This window comes from Cantharellus anzutake (assembly GCF_015039405.1).
Source record: "Cantharellus anzutake strain C23 chromosome Unknown EI90scaffold_49, whole genome shotgun sequence".
In the NCBI taxonomy this organism is placed as follows: domain Eukaryota; kingdom Fungi; phylum Basidiomycota; class Agaricomycetes; order Cantharellales; family Hydnaceae; genus Cantharellus; species Cantharellus anzutake.
In genome coordinates this window covers 320,929-344,253 of record NW_024066999.1, presented here as the reverse complement: position 1 = coordinate 344,253, position 23,325 = coordinate 320,929, and the positions used below count along the sequence as shown (strand labels likewise).

Sequence of the window (23,325 nt, the reverse complement as noted above, 5' to 3'; positions counted from 1 at the left end):
CAATCTTGACTGATCGACGAGTCAGTCCTGGTTGGTGTGCAGTATCTTGTAACTGTCCCTTTGCACTATCTGTTTGCTAGCTTTCCGTGACGGCAAATTGTCGCTAGACTTGAAAACTCGATCGGAGACGAAGCATGAATTGGACGCAGTGTACTTTCCCACCGGACATTCTCACTTATTCAGCTATCCCCAAATTGCGATGACTTTCCACTTTGTGGACGGGGACCTAGCCAGGATGGGCGTCCTGGACCATTATATAGAAAAGACTTTCGCAACTGACCATTACCCGGAAAATTTCGATCTTGTCAGGCAGAGATTTAGTGTACTTGCGCAGGGCATATGGACGTCGCGTGTTATTCATGCGGACGCACATTTCTCTTCTGCAGTTGGACGCAACACACGTCACCGAACTGGGCATTTCAGCCCTTAGGTTAATATCGATCTACCTGGATCCCGAACTGCGTTTCACACACCATGTGCTTCTGTTTTAGGTTATCTGATGGACCTATGTAATGGAGGTTGCGCGCACAAAATCCTTTGGAGGTATTCCCTGACTAATTACTTTCTGGCCTCAATGCGGGCTGCGCTACATCGGGAAGGTGTTCCTACGTCCTGCTTCCCCATTGGAAAATGTCTCGGCACGTCCTGGGATCCTAAACTGCTTCGCATAGCTGGCGAAACTCTAGGCATTGAGTCAAAGGCAAAGGGAGCGCTTGGGTCCAACGATTGACATTCAACGCTCCCTACTCGGCGGGAGAGGATTCGAGGGTGGGTCCCCACATTGCGTGCAATCAAGTTAGCCCGTACTGACTTATGTACCATAGGATCCGTTCTTGAGCGGGTCACCTGCCCATCGAAGGTGTATTGCGACGAAAGAACATGTATGTGAGACCGAAGCATTATTGACAAGTCATTGTTCGGACTGCGTATAATTTGAGGTAGGATAGGACTCCTATCGCCTAGAGACTGAGGCAATTTTTGTATTAGTGGCGGACGGGCATGTCATGTAAATTCGTTATCCATGCTCGATCCAAACCTGCAAGCGTTTTCTGTCTACGAAGATACCTCGAGATATTCCCACCCACTTGAGTTCGCAATTAATTACCTGAAAACTCCCTGGGGGGGCATAATGATTAGAATCAATGGGGCTGGTGCGCATTACAGCAAGGACCCGTTCTTGATCTCGACTGTGTTTCGTCGCCACATTACCCCGCGTGGCAGTGCGACTATCCACATGCTTCCTCAATGGAGTTTCAGAGGGTTCGCAAGCCGAAGATTCCATTGGTAGTGACTGATCAACCCGATATGGCGATCATATCATTCACTGCCCCTATATCGATGGAGAGCTTTTGATTCGACCGCTTGCGATCGCAGCATTTCAAGCCCCAGCTAGTGTCTTCTCTTCTCTTCTCTACTCTCGAGTTAGCACACTACAGTGTGCTCTCCACAGATATCTACCTCGAAAGCTGGATACAAGTCGATTCAAGTCTATTTCTCCAAGTCGCAAAACGATGTCTCCATTCACTACGAGCCTGGAAGGGGGTGTTGTCAGTCCACAATCTTTGCCTCACAAATTGTTATAGCGACCTCATCACTGACACTCTTACATGACATCATTCACGATGCCCGCGATTTGTAGTACCGAATCTGTAGTGCACTAGGCCCAAACCTTTGGCTGACAATGGACCCACCCAATCCAGCAACTGGAAAGTCAGTTGTTAGCGTTAGACCGGACAATCCATCCGCTAGAAATCAACAAGTACGGGTTGGAATAAAAATACCACACAAAACGTGATGCATGCTTATATTACTGCTCTTCGATGCTAATTAGTGGAAATTTTCCCTCTATCGCGAGTCGAATAGTTATTCCTTTTTCAGTCTTGGACAAAGTCTTTACCTCGCTGTAGATGCAAACTCCTGGATTCCTCAAGGTTCGTCCTCTCCCCTTCAGAACAAGTGCGTTACCCACACCTTCTGAACGATTTGAGCAGGTCGACCTAAGCCATTTGCATTTCGTCTGCGTCCGGGAGGTGACCAGGAACATTTTCAGTTTCGTTTTTCTGTCTTTGAACCCAACGTTTTGTATTTTGACTTTGTGGTTTGATCGGAAGTATCCTGAACTTCCCAACGAATTACTTTGTGGCATGCGATGGCTCCAAGGTAAAGCTACATCTTTTCCTCCCCTCCACTCCCATATCCCGCGGCTTATTTTCGCATCCACTAATGTATCACTCGATAGGCAACTTATTCCTACAACGGTAGTGAAGTGGGAACGGTGAGTCCCATGTCTCATTTCCTGCTGGACGATCTAACGAGTTGATATGCCCAATTTTTGACACCCCCCCCCCCATTGTCTGTACTGATCCCAATGAATTGTAGAAGTGGAAATTCAAGAGGGTTTTGAGATCTGCGAGGATTCCCAAGGCACTACCTCTGGCGGAGTGAGTACCATGTTCGATTGCTTGGGATCGTTTCTTCCGGTTCTGACTCTGCATAGGGTCCCACCTGTTTCGGAAGGAACTGTGAATATCTTTCTCAGGTTACCATGGAATTATTGTGATCTGACTCTCCAACTCTCCAACCGTCGACTTAACTAACGCACGCCGGCCTAATTTCACCGAATCAAAACCTCTGATATGCACAGTATCGAATCGTGAATGCCCATTCGAGGACGTACCTTACCATGCTCGACACGCCTCAAAGTGGGCAGAAATACCCCTCTGTCGTGGGGTGTACGTACGGGTCCGATTTAGCTACCCAACGAGTACGTCTTTGCTATTGTGCATGCATTCCCCTTTCCGTACCCTTGAATTTCGCATTCCCATCCCTTCCACCCATCCTTCGTCGTGAATCTGAACCACACTCTTCTAATGTAACATTTGTAGTGGATAGTAACACTCCATGATTTGACCCAAACTTACTTCCTCAAAAACGTTGGCACGGAACGCTGGTTGAGCATTCAGGAGGGCGGAGCGGTTGGGTCCCTTGTCGCGGGTGTGGATGGGGAGATAGGCGCTGTGCACTGGGATTTAAGACAAGGGGAATCGGAAGGGGAGTTTTAGTGTGTACTCTGTTTCTTTTCTCGTCATTGTTTTCTGAGTAATCTCATGTTTGATTTTTTATCAGTATTCAGCACCAGGGGGGGTATTCGTCCACCGTCGTGCGGTTGGAAGGCGGAAGTGGAAGTGATAACGCTATGGTTTGCAGCTTCCCCTCCCTTCCCATCCAATCCCGCCTCTCAGCTTATGGATTCTTTCACAATAGGTCATGCTTCTGGGTCGGATGGAGGCCGAAAATTCGATTTCATATGATACGGTGGGTGCGCTTAACGCTGGACTGGTTGGGTTCTATCCTAATGGTGTATCGACAGTGGTCATTTGAACCAGCAGAGGAGGATGTAGATCCCACGGCTTTGCAAGATCTTCCCTAGTAAGTCCTTCATGTTTTCGGCAAATAATGATGGCTGACCTGATCTTGTTGCTTGGACCTCAATTGGGATCTAATCGTTCAGTGGTGGATCACTGAAAACGGGAAGGGTATGATAAGACTATAACTTGTACTGCTATTGCAGTTCCCACTTACGAGGAAATAGTACAAGATCCGAAACGTCGAAACGAGGGCCCTTTTGACTCAAGATGAAACGTTTCCTCCATCCCCTTCCAAGCCTCATTGTTCAAGCCCTTTGTTGAATTGTTCAAAGGACCTTTCAGGTGAGAGGGCTAAGTCCCAGCAGGTAAGTTTGGAGTGGATCTGGATGACCGTATTCTTCGGAGCGCATGTCTTATATGTGTGCTAACAATTGTCGCTGGCACTTTCTACATGCGCTACAATCACCTCGGACCGGGCAACCGATAATATGATCGCATTACATAGTGGAAAGTATTTTTTATCAAGGAGGCACAGCAGTATATCTTTCAGAGTGTATATTCTGGACGGTTCATCTCAACGTTGCGCCACTTCAGCACGGATTTTGTCGGTGTGCATGATTCCATCCGCTTTTTCCGTCCATATTTAGTTTACTGGGTGGATCGTGTTTCAAATTATAGCTTCCAATCAGGTTTGCCCTTGGATTGTATTACAAGGTGAAGAAACGGGCGAGTTCGTGTGGGTATTAGTCACCTTCACACTTGGTGTACCTCCGTGGTGCAGTCTCTGCATTATTCTTCTATACCATTCACTGAGATTTGTAATGCTGCGTATTGTTCTTTTTAGATTGTACGCCTCAGGTTCAGATCAGGTGGTATCGATCTCTGGTGAACCACAGGCTGGGAGTGTGAGTGCCCCATACTCGACGCGTTGGATCATGAGGACGTTGATGATCCATTTGGATGGATTCGTTCTGTGTAGCTATCCATGACGACCAGAGTTTACCATTGGCAGACTAATTGGGGTAGGCAACGCGTATGTTTCAACGGAACTTATTATCCCATTCCTACCGTTGTGATCACTTATCTTTGCTCCAGTGGATCTTTGAACCTGTCGATCCGGAGGGGTTAGATCTTAAAGATCCGAACACTCCAAATTACCCATCACCACTCTCACTTCTAAACCTTAGACCTAGTGATAGCGGTAACGACCGCTCGTCTGGTCGCGACTAAAAAGAGAATGGTCGACCTTTCATGTATATTGTGCGTCCCCAACCCGTCCCTCGAATTTTGGTTAGCATGAAACTGACATGTTATATCCATCTCAAGAGTCTGAATGAACCTGGTTTGGTTTGAGGAACACAACGGCATCATGACGACGATTGTAAATCTCTTTCGATTTGATAATATCTGACCGGCACTTCTGCCGATCGCCGCCTGAAAATACAGATAACAACACATTGTCTAGCTCAGCTAGTCTGCATGCAGGGGATAATATATGTTTTTGCGAGTTACTAGTGCAGGATCCGTCTATCATCATGAAATACTCAATTCATGTACCTTACAAGAACCGCCTTCGAATCTGCGACAGGGTGGGCTGCGCGAAGTTGTGGGTCAACTTCGGCAATTCGGAAAGTCGACTGGGTTACGTAAGGTCTGATACGATGCGTGACTAGCTGGTCGTGTGAGTGCACCGGCCGATCCACATCAGTCGACACTAGAGGCGTATGCGTATGATCACCTGGATCGGATATGCAGGGTTTGCCATCGCCACGGCTTGTCAGGGCTATATATTTGCTGCTATGTGGGATTCTCCCCACCGCTTAACTTTCGCGCGCCCCGCTGTCTCTCTTCTGACCATCGTCCAGCTTAAGTCGCGTAATCGTACTATCTGCGAGACTGGAATCTAGCCAGGATGGGTATGATCTCCGTGCTCGACCATTCCGCCTACTTGGCGTAGAGAAGACTCTTTCCCAGTTGACCGGATTTCGATCAGTGAACATGGCATCTTTGCACAAGGGCCAGGCCGCATGGCCACCGCGTGGCATCCAAGCTGATGCAGGCATCTCTTCTGCAGTGGCACACAACACCTATCACCAGATTCGGCATTCCATCCCTTAGGTCGACACCCTTTCATATAAATCTCGAACCGTACCTCACACATCGTGCCTTCATTTCAGATTTTCTGATGGACCTACTGGAATTCGCGGCACAAAAATTCTTTCAAGGTATTCGTTTTCCATTACCAGTCACTTTCTGGGTTCAACGCAACTTGCGCCGCGTCGGGAAGGTGTCCCTGCGTCCTGCTTCCCCGTCGGAATGGGTCTCGGTGCATCCTGGGATCATACACTACTTTATGTTGTCGGGAAAACGCTAGCTGTTGAGTCAAAGCGCATGTCTTATTAGGTCCAACTGTCAACATCCAACGTTCCCCACTCGGTGGAAGGGGATTTGAGACTTACAGCGAGGTGATTTTTCCCTCCTCATTCCATGCAATCGCGTTAGCCCGTGCTGACTTACATGGACCATAGGATCCCTTTCTGAGCGGATCACTTGCCTGGGTGTTCACTGAAAGTGAAGGTGCTGCGGCGACAATCAAACACTAGGTGAGACCGAAATGTTGACCTTCAAATTTCAGGATTACTAACAGCTCTTTGTTCAGGCTGCGAATGACCAAGAATTTGAGGTAGGATAAGATCGTCACTGCCTATCTCTTAAATGCTAATGGGAGGATTTTTCCTTGATAGCAGGCTAGCATTTCATTATCATCGCTTCGCCGCTTCCTAGACCTACGCCCCAAGTGTTTCCCAGCCGACATGTCTACAAGGACGCTCCGATAAATACATCTCCGTCCATTCGAACTCGCAATCAGTGCACCAAATCCCCCTTGGGCCATTATAATCGTGCCAACGGAGTGCATTGCAGCGAGAATCCGATCGCAACTGCGCTCCGCGGGGAATGCGATTTCAGCGAATTGGTAATGATGATTTGTTTTTTTTTGGTGGGACGTTTCTCATCCTAAATATCACCCAGCTACACTATATTTGACTACTCTGATGTCTCAGTTTCTGCAACCAAGTTCGGCCCCAAAGATACTGTCATTGTCCCGGTCAAGTCATCAATACCGACCATCGAGCTGGTCGCGAAGTTATCCAGGTTTAGTGGTGCCAACACCAGCGAACTTAGGGGCTTTACGAAGACGGGATCCGAGGATGTTTCTATTGGGCTGGATCACCTGGCCTTTGGATTTTTCAACGACCAGGAGGATGTGAATCAGTGGAGGGCGAATTGGGCCTACTCTCGATGGTATTCAGGCGTCGTTCAGTCTGGAACTTACGGAGACCCTCCCTTGGATTTAAACGTCGTCCTATGATCGGGGGCACCGGCACCGCTCTCATTGGATTTCCCCAATCTTGTCTGATCGGCGAGACAGTCCCGTTAGCCTCCGCTTGTATGTAAGGATTTTGTAACTGTTCTTTTGCACCATCTGTTTGCTAGTTTTCCGTGACGGCAAATGTTGCTAGACTTGAAAACTCGATCGGAGACGAACCACGAAGTAGACGTGTACTCTCGCACCGGACATTCTCGCTTACCTAGCTATTCCAAAATTGAGATGACGACTTTGTACTTTGTGGACGTGACGGGGCCTAGTCAGGATGTTCTAAGTGATCGTCTGTTCTGGACCGTTCTATCCGCTTGACGTAAAATTAACGGGCTTTCGCAACTGGAAAATCTCGATCTTGTCAGGCAGAGATTTAGTGTGCTTGCGCAAGGTATATGAAGGTCGCGTGTTATTTATGCTGACACACATTTCTTTTCTGCAATTAGACACAACACCCGTCGCCGAACAGGGCAATTTAGCCCTTAGGTTAATACCAATCCACCTGGATCCCGAACCGTCATGTGCTTCTATTTTATGGACCTAATGGAGGCTGTGTGCACAAAATCCTTCGAAGGTATTGCCTTACTGATTACTTTCTGGGCTCAATCCAAGCTGCGTTATATCGGGAAGGCGTTCCTACGTCCTGCTTCCCCCGGACAAGTCTCGGCACTTCCTGGGATCCTAAACTTCTTCGCGTGGGTGGCGGAACTCTAGGCGTTGGGTTAAAGGCAAAGGGAGCGCTTGGGCGGGAGGGTTACGGTGGGGCCCCACATTGCATGCAATCAAGTTAGCCCGTACTGACTTATCTTGTATGTATATATATACCATAGGATCCGTTCTTGAGCGGGTCACTGCCCGCACGTAGATCGAAGGTGTACTGCGATGGCGATGAAGCACTATGTGAGACAGAAGCGTTGAGCTTCAGCTTTGAGGATTATTGACAAGAGTTTGTTCGGACTGCGTATAATTTGAGGTGGGATAAAACTCCTATCATGCCTATCGCCTAGACACTGGGCAATTTTTGCATTGGTTCAAGTGTTTCCTAGCTGTCTACGAAGATACTCGGAGGGATGTATCCTCACCCACTTGAGCTTTCAATTAGGGTACCACTCCCTGCGGGGCATAATGATTGGGACAATTGCTCAACGGTGTGCATTACAGCAAGGACCCGTTCTTGTGTTTTGTGGTACCCGCGTGGATACTTCCTCAATGGGATTTCGGACCGGTACCGTCTGAAGATTCCATTGATCACTGATTAACCCGATATGGTGATCATTCACTGCCCCTATATATCGATGATCGTGGAGCTTTTGATCTGACCGCTTGCGATCCTGGCATTTCAAGCCTCCTCCCTTCTCGACCCTACTCTCCAGTTAGCATACTACAGTGCATCTCGAAAGCCGGTATACAAGCCGATTCAAGCCTATTTCTTGAAGTCGCAAAACGATGCATCCGTTCACTACGAGTCTAGAAGAGGGCGTTGTCAGTCTACAGTCTTTGCCTCGCAAATTGTTAGAGCGATCTCAACACTGACACGCTCTTACATGACATCTTTCATGATGTCTACGATTTGTAGTACCGAATCTGTAATGGAAGTGGCCCAAACCTTTGGCTGACAATGGACCCGCCCGACCCAACAACTGGAAAGTCAGCTGTTAGCGTTAGACCAGACAACCCATCCGCTAGAAATCAACAAGTACGGGTTTGAATAAAAATACCACATAAAACACGAAGCATGCTGATATTACTGCTGTTCGATGACGATTAGTGGAAAATTGTCCTCTATCCCGAGTCAAATAGTTATTCCTTTTTCAGTCTTGGACAAAGTCTTTACCTCGGTGTAGATCCAAACTCCTGGGTTTCTCAAGGTTCGTGTTCTTAGTCTTCTCACCTTATGAACAACTGCGTCTTCTGAATGATTTGAGCAGGTGGACTTAAACCACTTGCATTTCGTTTGCGTCTGGGAATTGACCAGGAACAGTTCAAGTTTCGTTTTTCTGTCTTTGAACGCAATGTTTGCATTTTGATTTTATGGTTTGATCGGAAGTATCCTGTATTTCCCAACGGATTACTTTGTGGGATGCGATGGTTCTAGGGTAAAGCCACACCTTTTCCTTCCCTCCCCTCCCATACTCCCGTAGCCTATTTCTTTTCGCGTCCACTAATGTATATCGCTCGATAGGCAACTTATTCCCTCAGCGGTAGTGAAGCGGTATCGGTGAGTCCCCTGCCTCATTTCCGGCTGGACGATCTGACGAGTTGATATGCCCAATTTTTGACCCCCCAACGTCCGTGCTGATCCCAATGAATTGTAGAAGTGGAAATTCAGGAAGGTCTCGAGATCTGCGAGGATTCCAAAGGCACTACCTCTGGTGGGGTGGGTACCGAGTTATTTGGTTCTTCTTCTTGCTGATGCTGCAGCGTTGCCTGCTGGCTGATGTTCCCCCATGGTCCGGTTGTGGTTCCAACTTGGTATCGTTTCTTCCGGTTCTGGCTCTGGTGGTTCCACAGGGTCCCACCTGTTTTCGAAGGAACTGTGAATATCTCTCTCAGGTTACCATGGAATTATTGTGATCTGACTTTCCAACTCTACAACCGTCGACTTGTCTAACGCACGCCGGCCTATTTTCACCGATTTGAACCTCTTATATGCACAGTATCGAATCGTGAATGGTCATTCGAGGTTGTACCTTACCATGCTCGACACGCCTGAAAGTGGGCAGAAATACCCTTATGCCGTGGGGCGGACGTATGGGTCCGATTTGACTGCCCAACAAGTACGTCTTTGCTATTGTGCACGCATTCCCCTTTTGTACTTTTAAATCCCTCATTTTCTTCCCCTTCGCGCATCCTTCGTCGTGAATCCGAACCACTCACTCGCCTAACTTTACATTCCAGTGGAAAGTAACACGCCACAATTTAACCCAAACTTACTTCCTCAAAAACGTTGGTACTGGACGCTGGTTGAGCATTCAAGAAGATGGGAAGATTAATTCGCCTCCGTTCTTTTTCACGGGTGTGGACGAGGAGATAGGCGCTGTGCACTGGGATTTAAGACAGGCGGAAACGGACGGGGAGTTTTAGTGCGTACTCTTTTTCTTTCTCATCTTTCTTTTCCGTTGTTTTCTGAGCAATCGCACGTTTCTCAGTATTCAGCACTATGCGGGGCTTACGTTCAGCGTCGCGGCAGCGCAGCTCGGAAAGGAAAATGGTGACAGTATGGTTCGTAGCTTCCTCTCCCTTCTTTTCCGATCCCGCCTCTCACAGGTTCTTTCACAATAGGTCCTTCTTCAGAAACGAATGAAAGTTTCTAATCCTTCTACCACCATTTCATGGGATACAGTGAATGCCTTTAACGTTGGACTCGTTGTGTTCTAACCTAATGATGTGTCGACAGTGGTCATTTGAACCGGCGGAGGAAGATATGGATCCCACCGCTTTGCAAGATCTTCCTTAGTAAGTCTTTCATGTTTCCGGCAAGTAATGATGGCTAACCTGATCTCGTGGTTGGACCTCAATTGGGATCCAATCGTTCAGTGGTGGATCTCTCAAAACGGGAACGGTATGATAAAACTACAACCTGTGCTGCTATTGCAGTCCCCACTTACGAGGCAATAGTACAAGATCCGAAACGTCGAGACGAGGGCCCTTTTGACTCAAGATGAAACGTTTCCTCCATCTCCTCCCAAGCCTCATTGTTCAAGCCCTTTGTTGAATTGTTCAAAAGAGGTTTCAGGTGAGAGGGGTAAGTTCCAGCAGGTAAGTTTGGAGTGGATCTACGTGACCATATTATTCGTCTTATATGTGTGCTAACAATTGTCGCCGCCACTTTGCGTAGTGGAATGTGCTTTTTATCAAGGAGGCACAGCAGTATTTCTTCCAGAGCGTATATTCTGGACGGTTCATCTCAACGTTGCGCCACTTCAGCAAGGATTTTGTCGGTATGCATGATTCTATTCCCCTTTCCGTCCATATTTAGTTCACTGAGTGAAATATCTGGATCGTGTCTCAAATTATAGCTTCCAATCAAGTTTTCCCTTGGGTTGTGTTACAAGGTGAAGAAATGGGCGAGTTCATGTGGGTATTAGCACACATGGTGTCCTTCGTGGTGCAGTCTGTGCATTATTCTGTGCATTATTCTGCCCTGCCGTTCACTGAGATTTGTAATGTTCTTTTTAGATTGTACGCCTCAGGTTCAGATCAGGTGGTATCAGTGTCTGGTGAACCACAGGCCGGGACTGTGAGTGCCCCATACTCGACGCGTCGGATCGTGAAGACGTTGATAATCCATTTGGATGAATTCGTTCTGCGTAGCTGTCCTTGACGACCAGACTTTACCAATTGCAGACTAATTGGGGTAGGCAACGCGTACGTTTCAACGAAACTTATTATCCCATCCCTACCGTTGTGCTCACTTTTTTTTTTTCTAGTGGATCTTTGAACCTGTGGATCCGGCGGGGTCAGATCTTGAGGATCCGAACACCCAAATTACCCTTCATCATTTTCACGTCTAAACATTAAACCAAGTGATAGCGGTAACGACCACTCGTCTGGTCGCGATTAAAGAGAATGGTTGGCCTTTCATGTATAATGTGGGTCCCCAACCCGTCCCTCGAATTTTGGTTAGCATGAGACTGACATGTTATGTCCATCTCAAGAGTCTGAATGAACCCAGCTTGGTTTGAGGAACACAACTGCATCATGACTTCCGTCAAAGTGGATTTCCACCGAAGGGAGTTGTGGTCGCTAAACAATGTACAAGGTGGTCAACAACGTTGACATCTACGCTACGACGATTGTAAATTTCTTTCGATTTGATAATATCTGACCAGCACTCTGCCGATCGCCGCCTGAGAATACAGATAACAACACATTGTCTAGCTCAGTCTGCGTGGGGATAATATGTGTCTTTGCGAGTTACTGGTGCAGGCATGAAATACTCAACACGTGTTGCTACTTATAAGAATGCGATGGGTGACAACTTCTACAATATTGTTATCGAGATTGTGATGCCAGACTCCTACCTGGCAGGAAGCCGCGCGAAGCTGCGGATAAACTTCGGCAATTCGGAAAGACGACTGGGGTCTGATACGATGCGTGACCAATTGGTCGTGTGAGTGCACGGGCCGATCCACATCAGTCGACATTAGAGGCGTATGATCACCTGGACCGGATATGCAGGGCCTGCCATCGCCAAGGCTTGTCAGGGCTATATATTTGCTGCTACGTGGGATTCTCCCCACAGCTTGACTTTTGCGGGCCTCTTCGTGTCTCACTGCGAAACTGAAATCTAGCCAGGATGGATATCCTAAGCGATGATCTCCGTGCTCGATCATTCCGCCTACTTGACGTAGAGAAGACTCTTTCCCAGCTGACCGTCGCCCAGAAAATCTCGATCCTATCGGGCAGTGACATGGTTTGTTTGCTCAGTGCATGGACGCTGCGGGCATCCAAGCTGATGCAGGCATCTCTTCCGCAGTGGCACACAACACCTATCACCAGATTCGGCATTCCATCCCTTAGGTCGACACCATTTCATCTAAATCTCGAACCATATTTCACACATCGTACCTCTATTTCAGATTTTCTGATGGACCTAATGGAGTTCGTGGCACAAAATTCTTTGAAGGTATCCGTTTTTCATTACCGATCACTTTCTGGGCTCAACGCAGCTTGCGTCGCGTCGGGAAGGTGTCCCTGCGTCCTGCTTCCCCGTTGGAACGGGTCTCGGTGCATCCTGGGATCGTACACTACTTTATATTGTCGGGAAAACGCTAGCTGTTGAGTCAAAGGCAAAGGGAGCGCATGTCTTATTAGGTCCAACCGTCAACATCCAACGTTCCCCACTCGGTGGAAGGGGATTTGAAAGTTACAGCGAGGTGATTTTTCCCTCCTCATTTCATGCAATCACGTTGGCCCGTACTGACTTACATGGACCATAGGACCCTTTTCTCAGCGGATCACTTGCCCGCGTGTTCATTGAAGGTGTGCAACGTGAAGGTGTTGCGGCGACAATCAAACACTATGTGAGACTGAAGTATTGAGCTTCGGATCTCATGATTACTGACAGCTCTTTGTTCAGGCTGCGAATGACCAAGAATTTGAGGTGGGATAAGATTGCCACTGCCTATCTCTCAAATGCTAATCAAGGATTTTGTCTTGATAGCGGGCTAGCATGTCATGTAAGTTCATTATCATCGCTTCGCCGCTTCCTAGACTTACGCCCCAAGTGTTTCCCAGCCAACATGTCTACAAGGACACTCCGAGAAATACATCTCCGTCCATTCGAACTCACAATTAGGGCACCAAATCCGCCGTGGGCCATAATGACGGGTACAACCGTGTCAACGGAGTACATTGCAGCGAGAATCCGTTCTTGATCTCGACTGTGCTCCGCGGGGAATGGGGCTTCAGTGGACTGGTAATGAGTGATTGGAACGGCACATACTCTATCACGGAATCGATCCGAGCTGGATTAGACTTGGAGATGCCCGTAAGCGTTCACTCACGCCGACGTTTCTTCTAATCAATGTGTATATCGTCTAGGGCCCCACTGTGGTTCGAGGCGCCGCCTTGAATGCGGCTTTTCGTTCTAGGAAGGTCTCCGAACAAAACATCGATGACAGGGTCCGTAACGTCCTCAATCTAATTAACAACGTGCAGCCAAGTGGTGTCCCAGAAGACGCCCCTGAGAAGTCGAACGACGATCCAGAGGTAAAGAAAATCCTTCGAGAAGCTGCTTCCGTGAGACTTCTTTTCTTGACCAGTCATATTAATAAATAACAAGATTGAACAATCTATTTTAGTCTGCGATCGTTTTGCTTAAGAACGAGGCAAATGTTCTTCCTTTGGATCCTTCTGTTATCAATCCATCGGTGTCATCGGCCCAAACGCAAAGAATGCGGTTATCTCTGGTGGGGGCTCCGCAGCACTTCGTCGTGGGTATCCAGCATGTCAGATGAAGCAGAATCATCACTGATGCTCTGTCTCGTTCTGCAGCAAGTTACACTGTTACACCGTTTGATGCCATTGCCGAAGCAGCAAAGGAGCTGGGCATAAATGAAGTCCAGTATGCTCACGGAGGAACCGCCCATAAGTATGCGCCAGTTATCGTGAGTTCAGGACTTGGTTAAAGAAAGGACATCAAATCTTATATTGCCCTAAACACGCCAGGGTCCGGAACTCAGAGCAGCCGACGGTACGGCTGGAGTCGATCTCACTTTTTTCAACGAGGACCCGTGGGTGAATTCACAGGTCAACCCGGTATTTCATATGGTTTCGTGAGTTCACAGCTTTAATCGTTACGCTATCGGTTCGCGACTATTTTAAATCCCCTTATTCAGAACTACGACCGACATGTTCATGATCGATAACCTTTCATCTGAAATTATCAGCTCACGTTACTGGTTGGAAGCGAGCGGGAAATTTACTCCTGAAACCACGTCCGAGGCGAGTCTGTCTCTGCCCGCGGTCAGCAAGTATAATTACCCCTCTAGAGCAGTACGAATTCGGGTTTCTGCCATCGGAAAAGCGGACTTGTATATTGACGGCAGGTATGAAACATGATCCATGCACCCCAACATTGCGAAGTTACCCCACCCCCTAGGAGGATAGTTGACAATTCGACCAACGTGCAGCTGGAGACACTTTCCTTGGGGCGTACGTACTCAACGATGGTCCCCACTTGGAGGACCAGCAAGACTAACCTCGTTATTAGCGGCTCCAAGGAGCGATTAGGAAGCACGAAGCTTGAAGCTGGTCAAAGCTACAATCTTCTTGTTCGGTATACTTATGACCTTGCATTTGCCTCGAGTACGGGAACCACGGCTACACTGAGGGGAGGGGCTCTCCGATTCGGAGTTTCCCCGCGCAAAACTGTCGAAGAATTTCTTGCTGAGGCAGTTTCAGTTGCACGTCAGGTCGATGCCGTCATTCTACTCGTTGGCCTAAATTCTGGTACGTATTGATTGGTGTCTACGCTTTCAAAATTGTCACCAGGAACGCAATAGACTTCGAATCCGAGTCGTCCGATAGGCCCCACATGAGACTCCCCTCTTACTCAGACGAATGGACAACTGCTGTGTTGGCTGCCAACAGGAACACTGTTGGTTGGTGAGCCTCAATTTTGAAGTACGGATCCACCTTAAGTCTTCCCTGCTTCAGTTGTCGTCCAATCCGGAACTCCGGTAGAGATGCCATGGGTTGATAAAGCCGCCAGTTTGTTGCAGGCATTTTATGGAGGGAATGAAGTTGGACATGGAATATCTGATGTGGTATTTGGCAAGGTGAACCCTTCTGGTCGCCTCCCACTCTCCTTCCCTATTCGATTGGAGGATAATCCAACTTCTCTCAACTTCGGTGGGAGGAATGTATACTATGGTTGGTCTGGCTTCTTGGTCTATTTTGGTTCAATGATAACGAATCATCGAGGCCGTAGGTGAAGGTATATTCGTCGGCTACAGGTGTGTCGAGTCGATTCTAGGACAGAAGGTAGATAACAATATTCCCTGGCGTTTCACAGGCACTACGAAGCTCTGAAGAAGAAGGCCTTGTTCCCCTTTGGCTTTGGGAAGAGGTAATGTTGATTTCTCTTATGATCAGTGAGACGTTTCTCGTCCTAAATGTCACTTAGTTATACTACATTTGACTACTCCGATGCCTCAGTCTCTGCCACCAAATTCGGCCCCAAAGATACTGTCATTGTTTCGGTCAAAGTCACCAATACCGGCCCTCGAGCTGGTCGTGAAGTTGTCCAGGTTTATGTCCATGATGTGGTGTCAACACTCCAGCGACCGCCAAAGGAACTTAGAGGCTTTACGAAGACGGCGGTTCTTCAACCCGGAGAATCCGAGAATGTTTCTATTGGGCTGGATCACCTAGCCTTTGGATTTTTCAATGACCGGAGGGTGTGAATCGATGGGTCGCCGAGAAGGGCGAATTCAAAGTTTTTGTTGGGCCTACTCTCGATGACGTCAAGGCGTCGTTCAGTCTGGAACTTACGGAGACGTTCTCTTGGATTTAAACGTCATATATCCTATGCGCGCATCCGATTGAGGGCACTAGTTTCGATTCCCCCTATCTTGTCTGATCAGTTAACCTCCGCTTGTGTGTAGTATCTAACTGTAACGGTTCTTTTGCATCATCTGTTTTGCTAGTTTTCCGTGACGGCAAAAGTTGCTACATTTGAAAACTCGATCGGAGACGAAGCATGAAATGAGTATCAAACCAAACTCTTTACCAATATAGCAATGGGGAATGTTTGATTGCTTCTTCTACATGTTCACCTGTTCTTGGGGAAAGTGATTTTAGTAGGACCACAAGTTCTCGTTGTAAATTGTCAATGTTGTCCGTCTTGGAGGAAAAGGGAAGCACGCGCGTCACATAGGTGCATCCGCATTTACATTTGCAGCAGCGCGGGTTATCTTGGGGTCACATCGCCTTTTCTGCTTACAATGATTCCCTAATTCCAACAAGGTCACTTTCGCTTCTTCTACGCGTGTCACCACCCAGAAATTTTGTACGAGTTGTGGCATCTCCCGAGCTCAGCTGGTATTTGATGCGTCTGATCGTGCGGTTGTAGGCAGGGCTCCAGCCTACATGACTTTGTAATATGAGATAGAGTGCGGTTGGCCTTCCTTTCCATCGGGCATTACCGCATGTGACGAGGACCATATCTCGGGATTTCCTGGATTGCAAGACACTAATCTTCCCAGGTCACGGCCCGAGACGACAGCCAACCCTCTGCAGCTAAGATGACTATCTCTAGCGACAATCACCCTGCTCGTCCATTCCACGAATTTGGTATCGAAGAAACTATCTCGAAGCTGACCGACGAGGAGAAGGTCTTGATCTTGTCGGGTAGGGATATGGTGCGTTTGTATGGGCTTCGTATCTTTTATGCTGGTGCACATTTGTCTACTGCAGTGGCACACAGCACCTATCACCAGAATCGGCATTCCAGCTCTTAGGTCAGTGGCAATCATCGGTCTGGATCTCGAAGCACTTGACGTATGGTGATGCCTTTCCAGAGTCTCTGATGGACCTAATGGCGTTCGTGGCACGAAATTCTTCGAAGGTATTTGTTACCCTCCGCCGATCACTTTCTAAGGAACTCAACACACATTTTATGTCGTATAAGGTGTTCCTGCGTCCTGCTTCCCCGCCGCAACAGGTCTTGGCGCGTCCTGGGATCGTAAATTCCTTTACCTTGTCGGTAGAGCATTAGGTGTTGAGTCAAAATCGAAGGGAGTGCACGTCTTATTAGCACCAACGATTAATATACAACGTTCTCCACTTGGAGGAAGGGGATTCGAAAGTTACAGCGAGGTAGTCTCTTTTATTGTATGCAATCATTTTCACTGCTGCTGACAGGTTTGTATGCGCCATAGGATCCGTTTTTGAGCGGATCACTTGCACGCGCGTACATTGAAGGCGTGCAAAGCGAAGGCATTGCGGCGACTGTCAAGCACTATGTGAGACGGAAACACCGCGCTTCAAGTTTCAAGACCACTGATCCATAATCGGTCTCGGTCCAGGTTGCAAATGAGCAAGAATTTGAGGTAGGAGTGCCACCCCTGCGGTCTTTTAGACGCTGAAAGGAAAGCCATGTATTGACAGCGAATGACCATGTCCTGTAAGTTTGTTTTCGCTGCTTTTTGACTCTCAAGACCTACCACTGGTGGTCGCCAGCCGACATGTCTATGAGGACACTCCGGGAAATATATCTTCGCGCATTTGAGCTCGTAATCAGGGCACCAAATCCTCCGTGGGCAATAATGACGGGTTACAATCGTGTTAACGGTGTCTATTGCTGTGACAACTTATTCTTAATCTCAACCGTGCTCCGTGGGGAATGGGGTTTCAAAGGACTCGTGATGAGTGATTGGTACGGGACATACTCTATCGCGGAATCGATTCGAGCTGGATTAGATTTAGAGATGCCCGTGAGTGTTCACTGACGCCAGCATGTTTTGAAATTCATGTGCATATCGCCCAGGGTCCGGCTCGTGTCCGAGGCGCCGCCTTGGCTACAGCCCTTCGTGATGGAAAGGTTTCCCAGAAAGACATAGATGACAGAGTCCGTAACGTGCTCAATCTGATTAACAACGTCCAGCCAAGTGGTGTCCCAGAGGACGCTCCAGAGAAGTCGAACGACGATCCAGATGCGAAGAAACTTCTTCGAGAAGCAGCTTCCGTGAGACTTCTCCTCTCACATCAATGGATAGCAAGATTGAGCGATTTTTTCCCAGTCCGCAATCGTTTTGCTCAAAAACGAGGTCAATCTTCTTCCATTAGACCCGTCCGTCATCAAATCCATTAGTGTCATTGGTCCGAACGCAAAGAGCGCGGCTATTTCTGGCGGGGGTTCTGCAGCTCTTCGTCGTGGGTAATTGACAAGTCAGATAGCGTCAACGTATCACCTACTCTTTTATCTTTTTTTTAGCATCGTACACTGTAACACCGTTTGATGCCATTGCTGAAGCCGCAAAAGAGCTCGGCATCAATGAAGTGAAGTACGCTCGCGGAGGAAACGCCCACAATTATGCACCAATTCCGGTGGGTTCAGGTTTTCGCTGAAGGCTGCGCAGTGAGCTCTGTATCGACCCTTGAATACGCTAGGGCCCCGAGCTCAGGGCAGCAGACGGCACGGTCGGAGTGGATCTCACTTTTTACAATGAAAATCCCTTGGAAAATCGACAGGCCGAGCCAGTATTTCATATGGTCGCGTAGGTTCCTATCTTTGTTGTTCTACCATTATTCCATGACTGTTTCGCGTTTCTGTCCCTATTCAGAACTACGACCTGCATGTTCATGGCTGACAACCTTCCCCATCACATTATCAACCCACACTGTTGGTTAGAAGCCAGAGGGAAATTTACACCCGAGGCTACGTCTGAGGTGAGTGTTTCTCTTTATCGTGACCTGGCTCATAGTTGAATGCTCTTCCGGAGCAGTACGAATTTGGGGTTTCCGCCAGCGGCAAAGCGGACCTGTATATCGATGGCAGGTGTGAAATATGGTTCATTCATCTTTCGGACATTGTAAACAAACTCCAATTCTCAGGAGGGTAGTTGATAATTCGGCCAACCCCAAGCCTGGAGACACGTTCTTTGGCACGTGCGTATTTAGCAACGGTGGCTTCTACCTCGAAGACTAAACCACTCCATCATTAGTGGCTCCAAGGAGCAATTGGGAAGGATCAAACTTGAGGCTGGCCGAAGCTACGATCTTCTTGTTCGGTATACATATGACCCTACCAGTACAGAGATCTCGGCCCCGACTAGCAGAGGCGGCCTCCGATTCGGAGTTTCCCAGATTAGACCTACGGAAGAATTCATTGGTGAGGCAGTTGCAGTCGCAAAGCAAGTCGATGCCGTTGTCCTAGTCATTGGTTTGAACTCTGGTATGTATTGGTCGGTCAATACCTGCCAAAATGTCACTAGGAACGCAACAGATTTCGAGTCCGAATCATTTGATAGACCCACATGAGACTCCCTTCCAGCTTAGACGAATTGGCGGCTGCTGTGTTGACTGCCAATGAGAACACTGTTGGTCAGTGGGCTTCGGTTCTTGAAGCATAACTCCAGCTTAAGTTTTCCCTCTCAGTTGTTGTCCAGTCCGGAACCCCAGTAGAGATGCCATGGGTTGACAAAGCTACCAGTTTGTTGCAGGCTTTTTACGGCGGGAATGAAGCTGGGCGTGGAATTTCCGACGTGTTATTCGGCAAGGTGAACCCTTCTGGCCGGCTTCCGCTCTCCTTCCCTATTCGGGTGGAAGATAATCCATCATACCCCAATTTTGGCGGAGAGAATGGACATGTGTATTATGGTTGGTTTGCCCTCTAGTAGTCTGGTTCGATATTAATAATAACTAAATCATCAACGTCGCAGGCGAAGATGTTTTTGTTGGTTATAGGTTTGTTGAGTTTGGTTTTGGATGGAGGCGTGGCATGGCTAATATCCTGGGTGCGGTCACAGGCACTATGAAGCTGTAGAGAAAAAGGTCCTGTTCCCTTTTGGGTTTGGGAAAAGGTAATGTAGATGGGCCCTAATTCGTCAAGCGTCTTCATTCTAAATATCTTCTAGCTACACTACCTTCGGCTACTCTGATGTCTCGGTGTCTTCCACCAAGTTTGGTCCAGAAGATACTGTCACTGTTTCAGTTAAAGTGACCAATACTGGCAATCGAGGTGGTCGTGAAGTTGTCCAAGTTTACGTCCATGATGTTGTGTCAACGCTACAGCGACCACCAAAGGAACTCAAGGGCTTTGCGAAGACAGCAGTTCTTCAGCCTGGAGAATCCGAAGACGTTTCCATAGTGTTAGATCACCTCGCCTTTGGGTTTTTTAAGGATCACGAGCAGGTCAACCGCTGGGTCGCCGAGAAGGGGGAATTCGAAGTCTTTGTTGGATCCACTCTCAAGGACATCCGAGCGTCGTTCAGTTTGGAACTTACGGAGACGTTTTTTTGGGTCTGAACACCACCCTCTGTGCGTAGTCTGTCTCGCTTCCCCTAACGCGCGAGATCTCTTCCATATCTACAGGTTAGCCTCTATGCATGTCATCTTGTAACCATTTTGTGTACATTATGTTTGTTAATTTTTTTGTGAATATCAGAGTCGTTAAACCCAATTAGAGTAAACCGAAAGTGCGAAGCTGTCGTTGAACTTGAACTGACTCTCAATCAAATGCAATTGATTGGAGATTCTCAATCGCGCGGCCCATCGGAGTTTACCGTTAGTTTCAGCTCCCTCACTTAGCAGGCTCAAAAAGCGCTCGCAACTACTTGCCCTTCCTCGTCTTTTCCTCTTAGTACCTACTTCACAGATCCTGATACTCTTCCCTAGGACCCCTTCCATCACTTTCATTGTCAATTGCTCAGGCGGCGGTTCTCGCTTACTGTCAGAAGCAACAGACTTTCTTCCATACCATCCTAAACCTTCTGCCTCGAGTTTATTCCGGACCTTGATAGTCTTGCCTTTCTTCTGAGTCATGACTTCCGTGGCTCCTCAATCTGTCAATGCAACTGCACCGGTACTTTCGTATGCAGAGCGCGCTAGAAAGGGCAAAAGTGTCCAGCCATCCACGGTTCAACGTAGCGATCCTCCGCACAGCAACGCGGAGTCATCGTCTATCCCCGTGGTCAAGGTAAGAAATGACGCCATTTGGCCTTCTGTGGTCAGCGCGGACTTGGATTCCGAGCTCCCTTCCGGCGTGCGCGCACCTTCCAAGGTGCCAGCTGTGAGCGCATGGGCAACTAGGCCGCAACCCCAAAGCGGATCTCGCGCGCCTTCTGAGTCTGCTTCCTTGAACAATCGATCCACCAAAGTGGCTAACAACACAACGAGCGTGTCAACTGCCTCTCTTCAAAATGGCAATCTCGAGACCGAATCTTCATTGGTGGATACGACTGCGTGGCCGGATGTAACTGAATCGATGGCGCTTACGTCGCATAAAAATGAAAAACATTCTGGGGAACCGTCAGCCGCGTCTTCCCCTCAGAAAAAGGGTGAGAGGCCCGCGACGTCAAGAGCACAGACGCGATTTATTAACTAAGTAACTCATTTGGATGCGCAGATAAAAGGAAATGGTTACCCGCTACAGATATCCAGGCTGCATTTGATGCCAATCGGACCCATATTGGGCCTCGCAAAAATAACTCTAAATCCGCTTCCCACTCCCAAACCCGTTCCCAATCTAGCACCTCCAACTCCATGGTTCACTCCCTACGTTCCAGTCCTCGCTCACATGACCGCAGAAATCTGAGCGAAGAAAATGGCCCAACAACTTCCAACTCCGACGTCTCTCATCCAGCCCCTGCCGATCATAAATTGCGTTCGCATCCCGTCGATTATATTCATCATCAACACCTCACGTGGAGTCAAACACCCCTTACAATCATCGACGGCCTTCGCCATCCAAATCTCAGCCGGTAGACGGTTGGACCTTCGAACAAGGAACAGCCAGCCCAATTTTCAAACCGTTATTTGGCTCATTCCAAGACCGCTTAAGCGTAAATGAAAGCCCACACCCTGCTCAGTTACATTCGTTAGGCGATGGTTCGTTGCCTCCGCTTGGATCTCCTGTTTTGCGTGGCGAACATGTCACGAAACAGAGAGGGAAGATTGCTATTGGTCTCGACGGCAACAACGTCTCCCAAAATCTCCCTTCCCCGGGCCAAACTCAGTTTGAGTTTGGCCAGTTCGACCAACCCACGTCATCGGGGGTGGACTCACGGCGTGCATCAAGATCCAGCGTAACTGCTGGAAGTAGCACGTACAGAGGTGGAAGTCGTCGAGAATCCTTTGGCGAACATTCAACCAATGGAATGAATGGTAATGGGAGTTATAGGACATCCTCCGTATACAATGGCGGTAGTAGCGGGGGGAGACGTGGGAGAGGTGGTGGCCGTCACTATGGACACAGGCACAGTGGAAGCTTTTCTCGTGTGTCAAGCTCGTATCGAGGGCCGCCGCCCCATGCAACCCGAGGCTACTCGCAGTTTGAGGGGATAGATTCGTATGTGCAAGGGGCGACCCTTACTTTGGTTATTATGGCCCCGTGGGCTCGTATGCAGGCCCTCAACCTTACCCTAGTCCTTTCATCGGACCGTATGTCCCTATTCCACCTACCGGGATGCCAATGTATCTCCCACCCGTCCCCGTTGGGGTCTCTCCGACCACGCTCCCACCCATTCCCACACCTGTCACTAAGCCTGGATTCCCATTGGACCCTCCAAGGTTTTATTTATTGGGCCAAGTACGTTCTTTATGCTTTTATCTTGAATATCCATTAACGGTCACAAAACTCCGTATCTGTAGATTGAATACTACTTTTCAGTTCAGAACCTTGCTACAGATCTCTTCCTCCGTCGACAGGTCTGCAGCTAATTCCCTTAACCAAAGTGATGGAATCTGACTCCGGTTTCGTAGATGGATGGGGAAGGCTGGATCGAAATTGGAATGATAGCTTCCTTCAATCGAATGCAGCGATTAACATTGGACGTGTCCCTTGTCCGGGATACCATGATGATATCCTCGATGCTCGAAGTAAAGGATAACAAGGTTCGGTTGGCAAATGATCAGTGGAAGGCATTCATCCTTCCACACTCGGAACAAAACGCTTTATCAAATACATCCCGATCATCTGCCGCATACTCTCTGGCGAACACGCTCTCAGGGTTGCAGATCAGCGGGGATGATGCAGCCACCATCCAAGCCAAAGTTACCGTGGCAGTATTGGGCACAAAATCTTCAATATTCCAAATCACGGAGGCAGATGGAAATGGGAAGGTTCCTGAGGGCGAAAAGGATGAAAGTTCGTCGAATACGACTACGGGAAGTGTTTTGACGGATGCTACCCCCGCTGCTACGACGTCACCGCCGACAAGTGATGAGGAGATTGAGAAGCGCTTGCCGGCTTAATTAATGTCATTCCTCTGGGAACGCTGTTTCAATCCATGAGGGTCTTGAGCTTCCCACTGCTATGCATCGGTATTTAAGGCATTACACTCACATACTGCTTTACAGTCATGACGCACAGAGACACGAGTTGCGTGCAAACAATTGCACACATTCTCG

The 23,325-nt window shown here is 48.3% G+C and overlaps 6 protein-coding genes across 6 annotated transcripts; 5 read left to right on the top strand and 1 right to left on the bottom strand.

Moving 5' to 3' along the window:
- Positions 1–1,292: 1,292 nt before the first annotated feature.
- On the top strand, positions 1,293–4,257 carry EI90DRAFT_3071960 (uncharacterized protein; the record flags this gene model as incomplete). Its single annotated transcript, XM_039061347.1, has 16 exons — positions 1,293–1,314; positions 1,358–1,408; positions 1,473–1,547; positions 1,640–1,759; positions 1,832–1,931; positions 1,992–2,049; positions 2,112–2,160; positions 2,240–2,275; positions 2,380–2,441; positions 2,498–2,522; positions 2,645–2,764; positions 2,886–3,061; positions 3,127–3,429; positions 3,512–3,536; positions 3,593–3,787; positions 4,213–4,257. The coding sequence occupies exons 3-16, from the start codon at positions 1,512–1,514 to the stop codon at positions 4,255–4,257; spliced, it is 1,350 nt and encodes a 449-aa protein (XP_038912553.1). The 5' UTR covers positions 1,293–1,314; positions 1,358–1,408; positions 1,473–1,511.
- Positions 4,258–10,147: 5,890 nt separating this feature from the next.
- On the bottom strand, positions 10,148–10,448 carry EI90DRAFT_3071928 (uncharacterized protein; the record flags this gene model as incomplete). Its single annotated transcript, XM_039061346.1, has 2 exons — positions 10,356–10,448; positions 10,148–10,209 (listed from the first exon to the last, which is right to left on the bottom strand). Exons 1-2 carry the CDS (start codon positions 10,441–10,443, stop codon positions 10,148–10,150), a joined length of 150 nt encoding a protein of 49 aa, XP_038912552.1. The 5' UTR covers positions 10,444–10,448.
- A 1,598-nt stretch (positions 10,449–12,046) lies between these two features.
- Positions 12,047–15,659, top strand: EI90DRAFT_3128370 (glycoside hydrolase superfamily; the record flags this gene model as incomplete). The annotated part of the gene is made up of 18 exons (XM_039064088.1): positions 12,047–12,163; positions 12,227–12,376; positions 12,420–12,626; positions 12,690–12,773; positions 12,830–12,853; positions 12,914–12,976; positions 13,049–13,240; positions 13,294–13,491; positions 13,554–13,689; positions 13,747–13,859; positions 13,921–14,027; positions 14,091–14,300; positions 14,354–14,703; positions 14,757–14,855; positions 14,911–15,126; positions 15,185–15,209; positions 15,269–15,322; positions 15,380–15,659. The coding sequence occupies 18 exons, from the start codon at positions 12,047–12,049 to the stop codon at positions 15,657–15,659; spliced, it is 2,625 nt and encodes an 874-aa protein (XP_038912551.1).
- An 840-nt stretch (positions 15,660–16,499) lies between these two features.
- On the top strand, positions 16,500–20,223 carry EI90DRAFT_3128369 (putative beta-glucosidase precursor; the record flags this gene model as incomplete). Its single annotated transcript, XM_039064087.1, has 21 exons — positions 16,500–16,616; positions 16,672–16,715; positions 16,776–16,822; positions 16,886–17,073; positions 17,136–17,219; positions 17,283–17,306; positions 17,365–17,380; positions 17,437–17,690; positions 17,744–17,941; positions 17,997–18,129; positions 18,191–18,303; positions 18,367–18,473; positions 18,540–18,645; positions 18,702–18,754; positions 18,811–18,864; positions 18,921–19,150; positions 19,255–19,299; positions 19,354–19,575; positions 19,638–19,662; positions 19,725–19,778; positions 19,833–20,223. 21 exons carry the CDS (start codon positions 16,500–16,502, stop codon positions 20,221–20,223), a joined length of 2,505 nt encoding a protein of 834 aa, XP_038912550.1.
- A 191-nt stretch (positions 20,224–20,414) lies between these two features.
- Positions 20,415–22,031, top strand: EI90DRAFT_2025905 (uncharacterized protein). Its single transcript, XM_039052450.1, has 2 exons — positions 20,415–21,254; positions 21,323–22,031. The coding sequence occupies exons 1-2, from the start codon at positions 20,738–20,740 to the stop codon at positions 21,679–21,681; spliced, it is 876 nt and encodes a 291-aa protein (XP_038912549.1). The 5' UTR covers positions 20,415–20,737; the 3' UTR covers positions 21,682–22,031.
- Positions 22,032–22,387: 356 nt separating this feature from the next.
- On the top strand, positions 22,388–23,169 carry EI90DRAFT_2931249 (uncharacterized protein; the record flags this gene model as incomplete). The annotated part of the gene is made up of 3 exons (XM_039055049.1): positions 22,388–22,504; positions 22,567–22,623; positions 22,678–23,169. 3 exons carry the CDS (start codon positions 22,388–22,390, stop codon positions 23,167–23,169), a joined length of 666 nt encoding a protein of 221 aa, XP_038912548.1.
- Between the last annotated feature and the right edge of the window lie 156 nt (positions 23,170–23,325).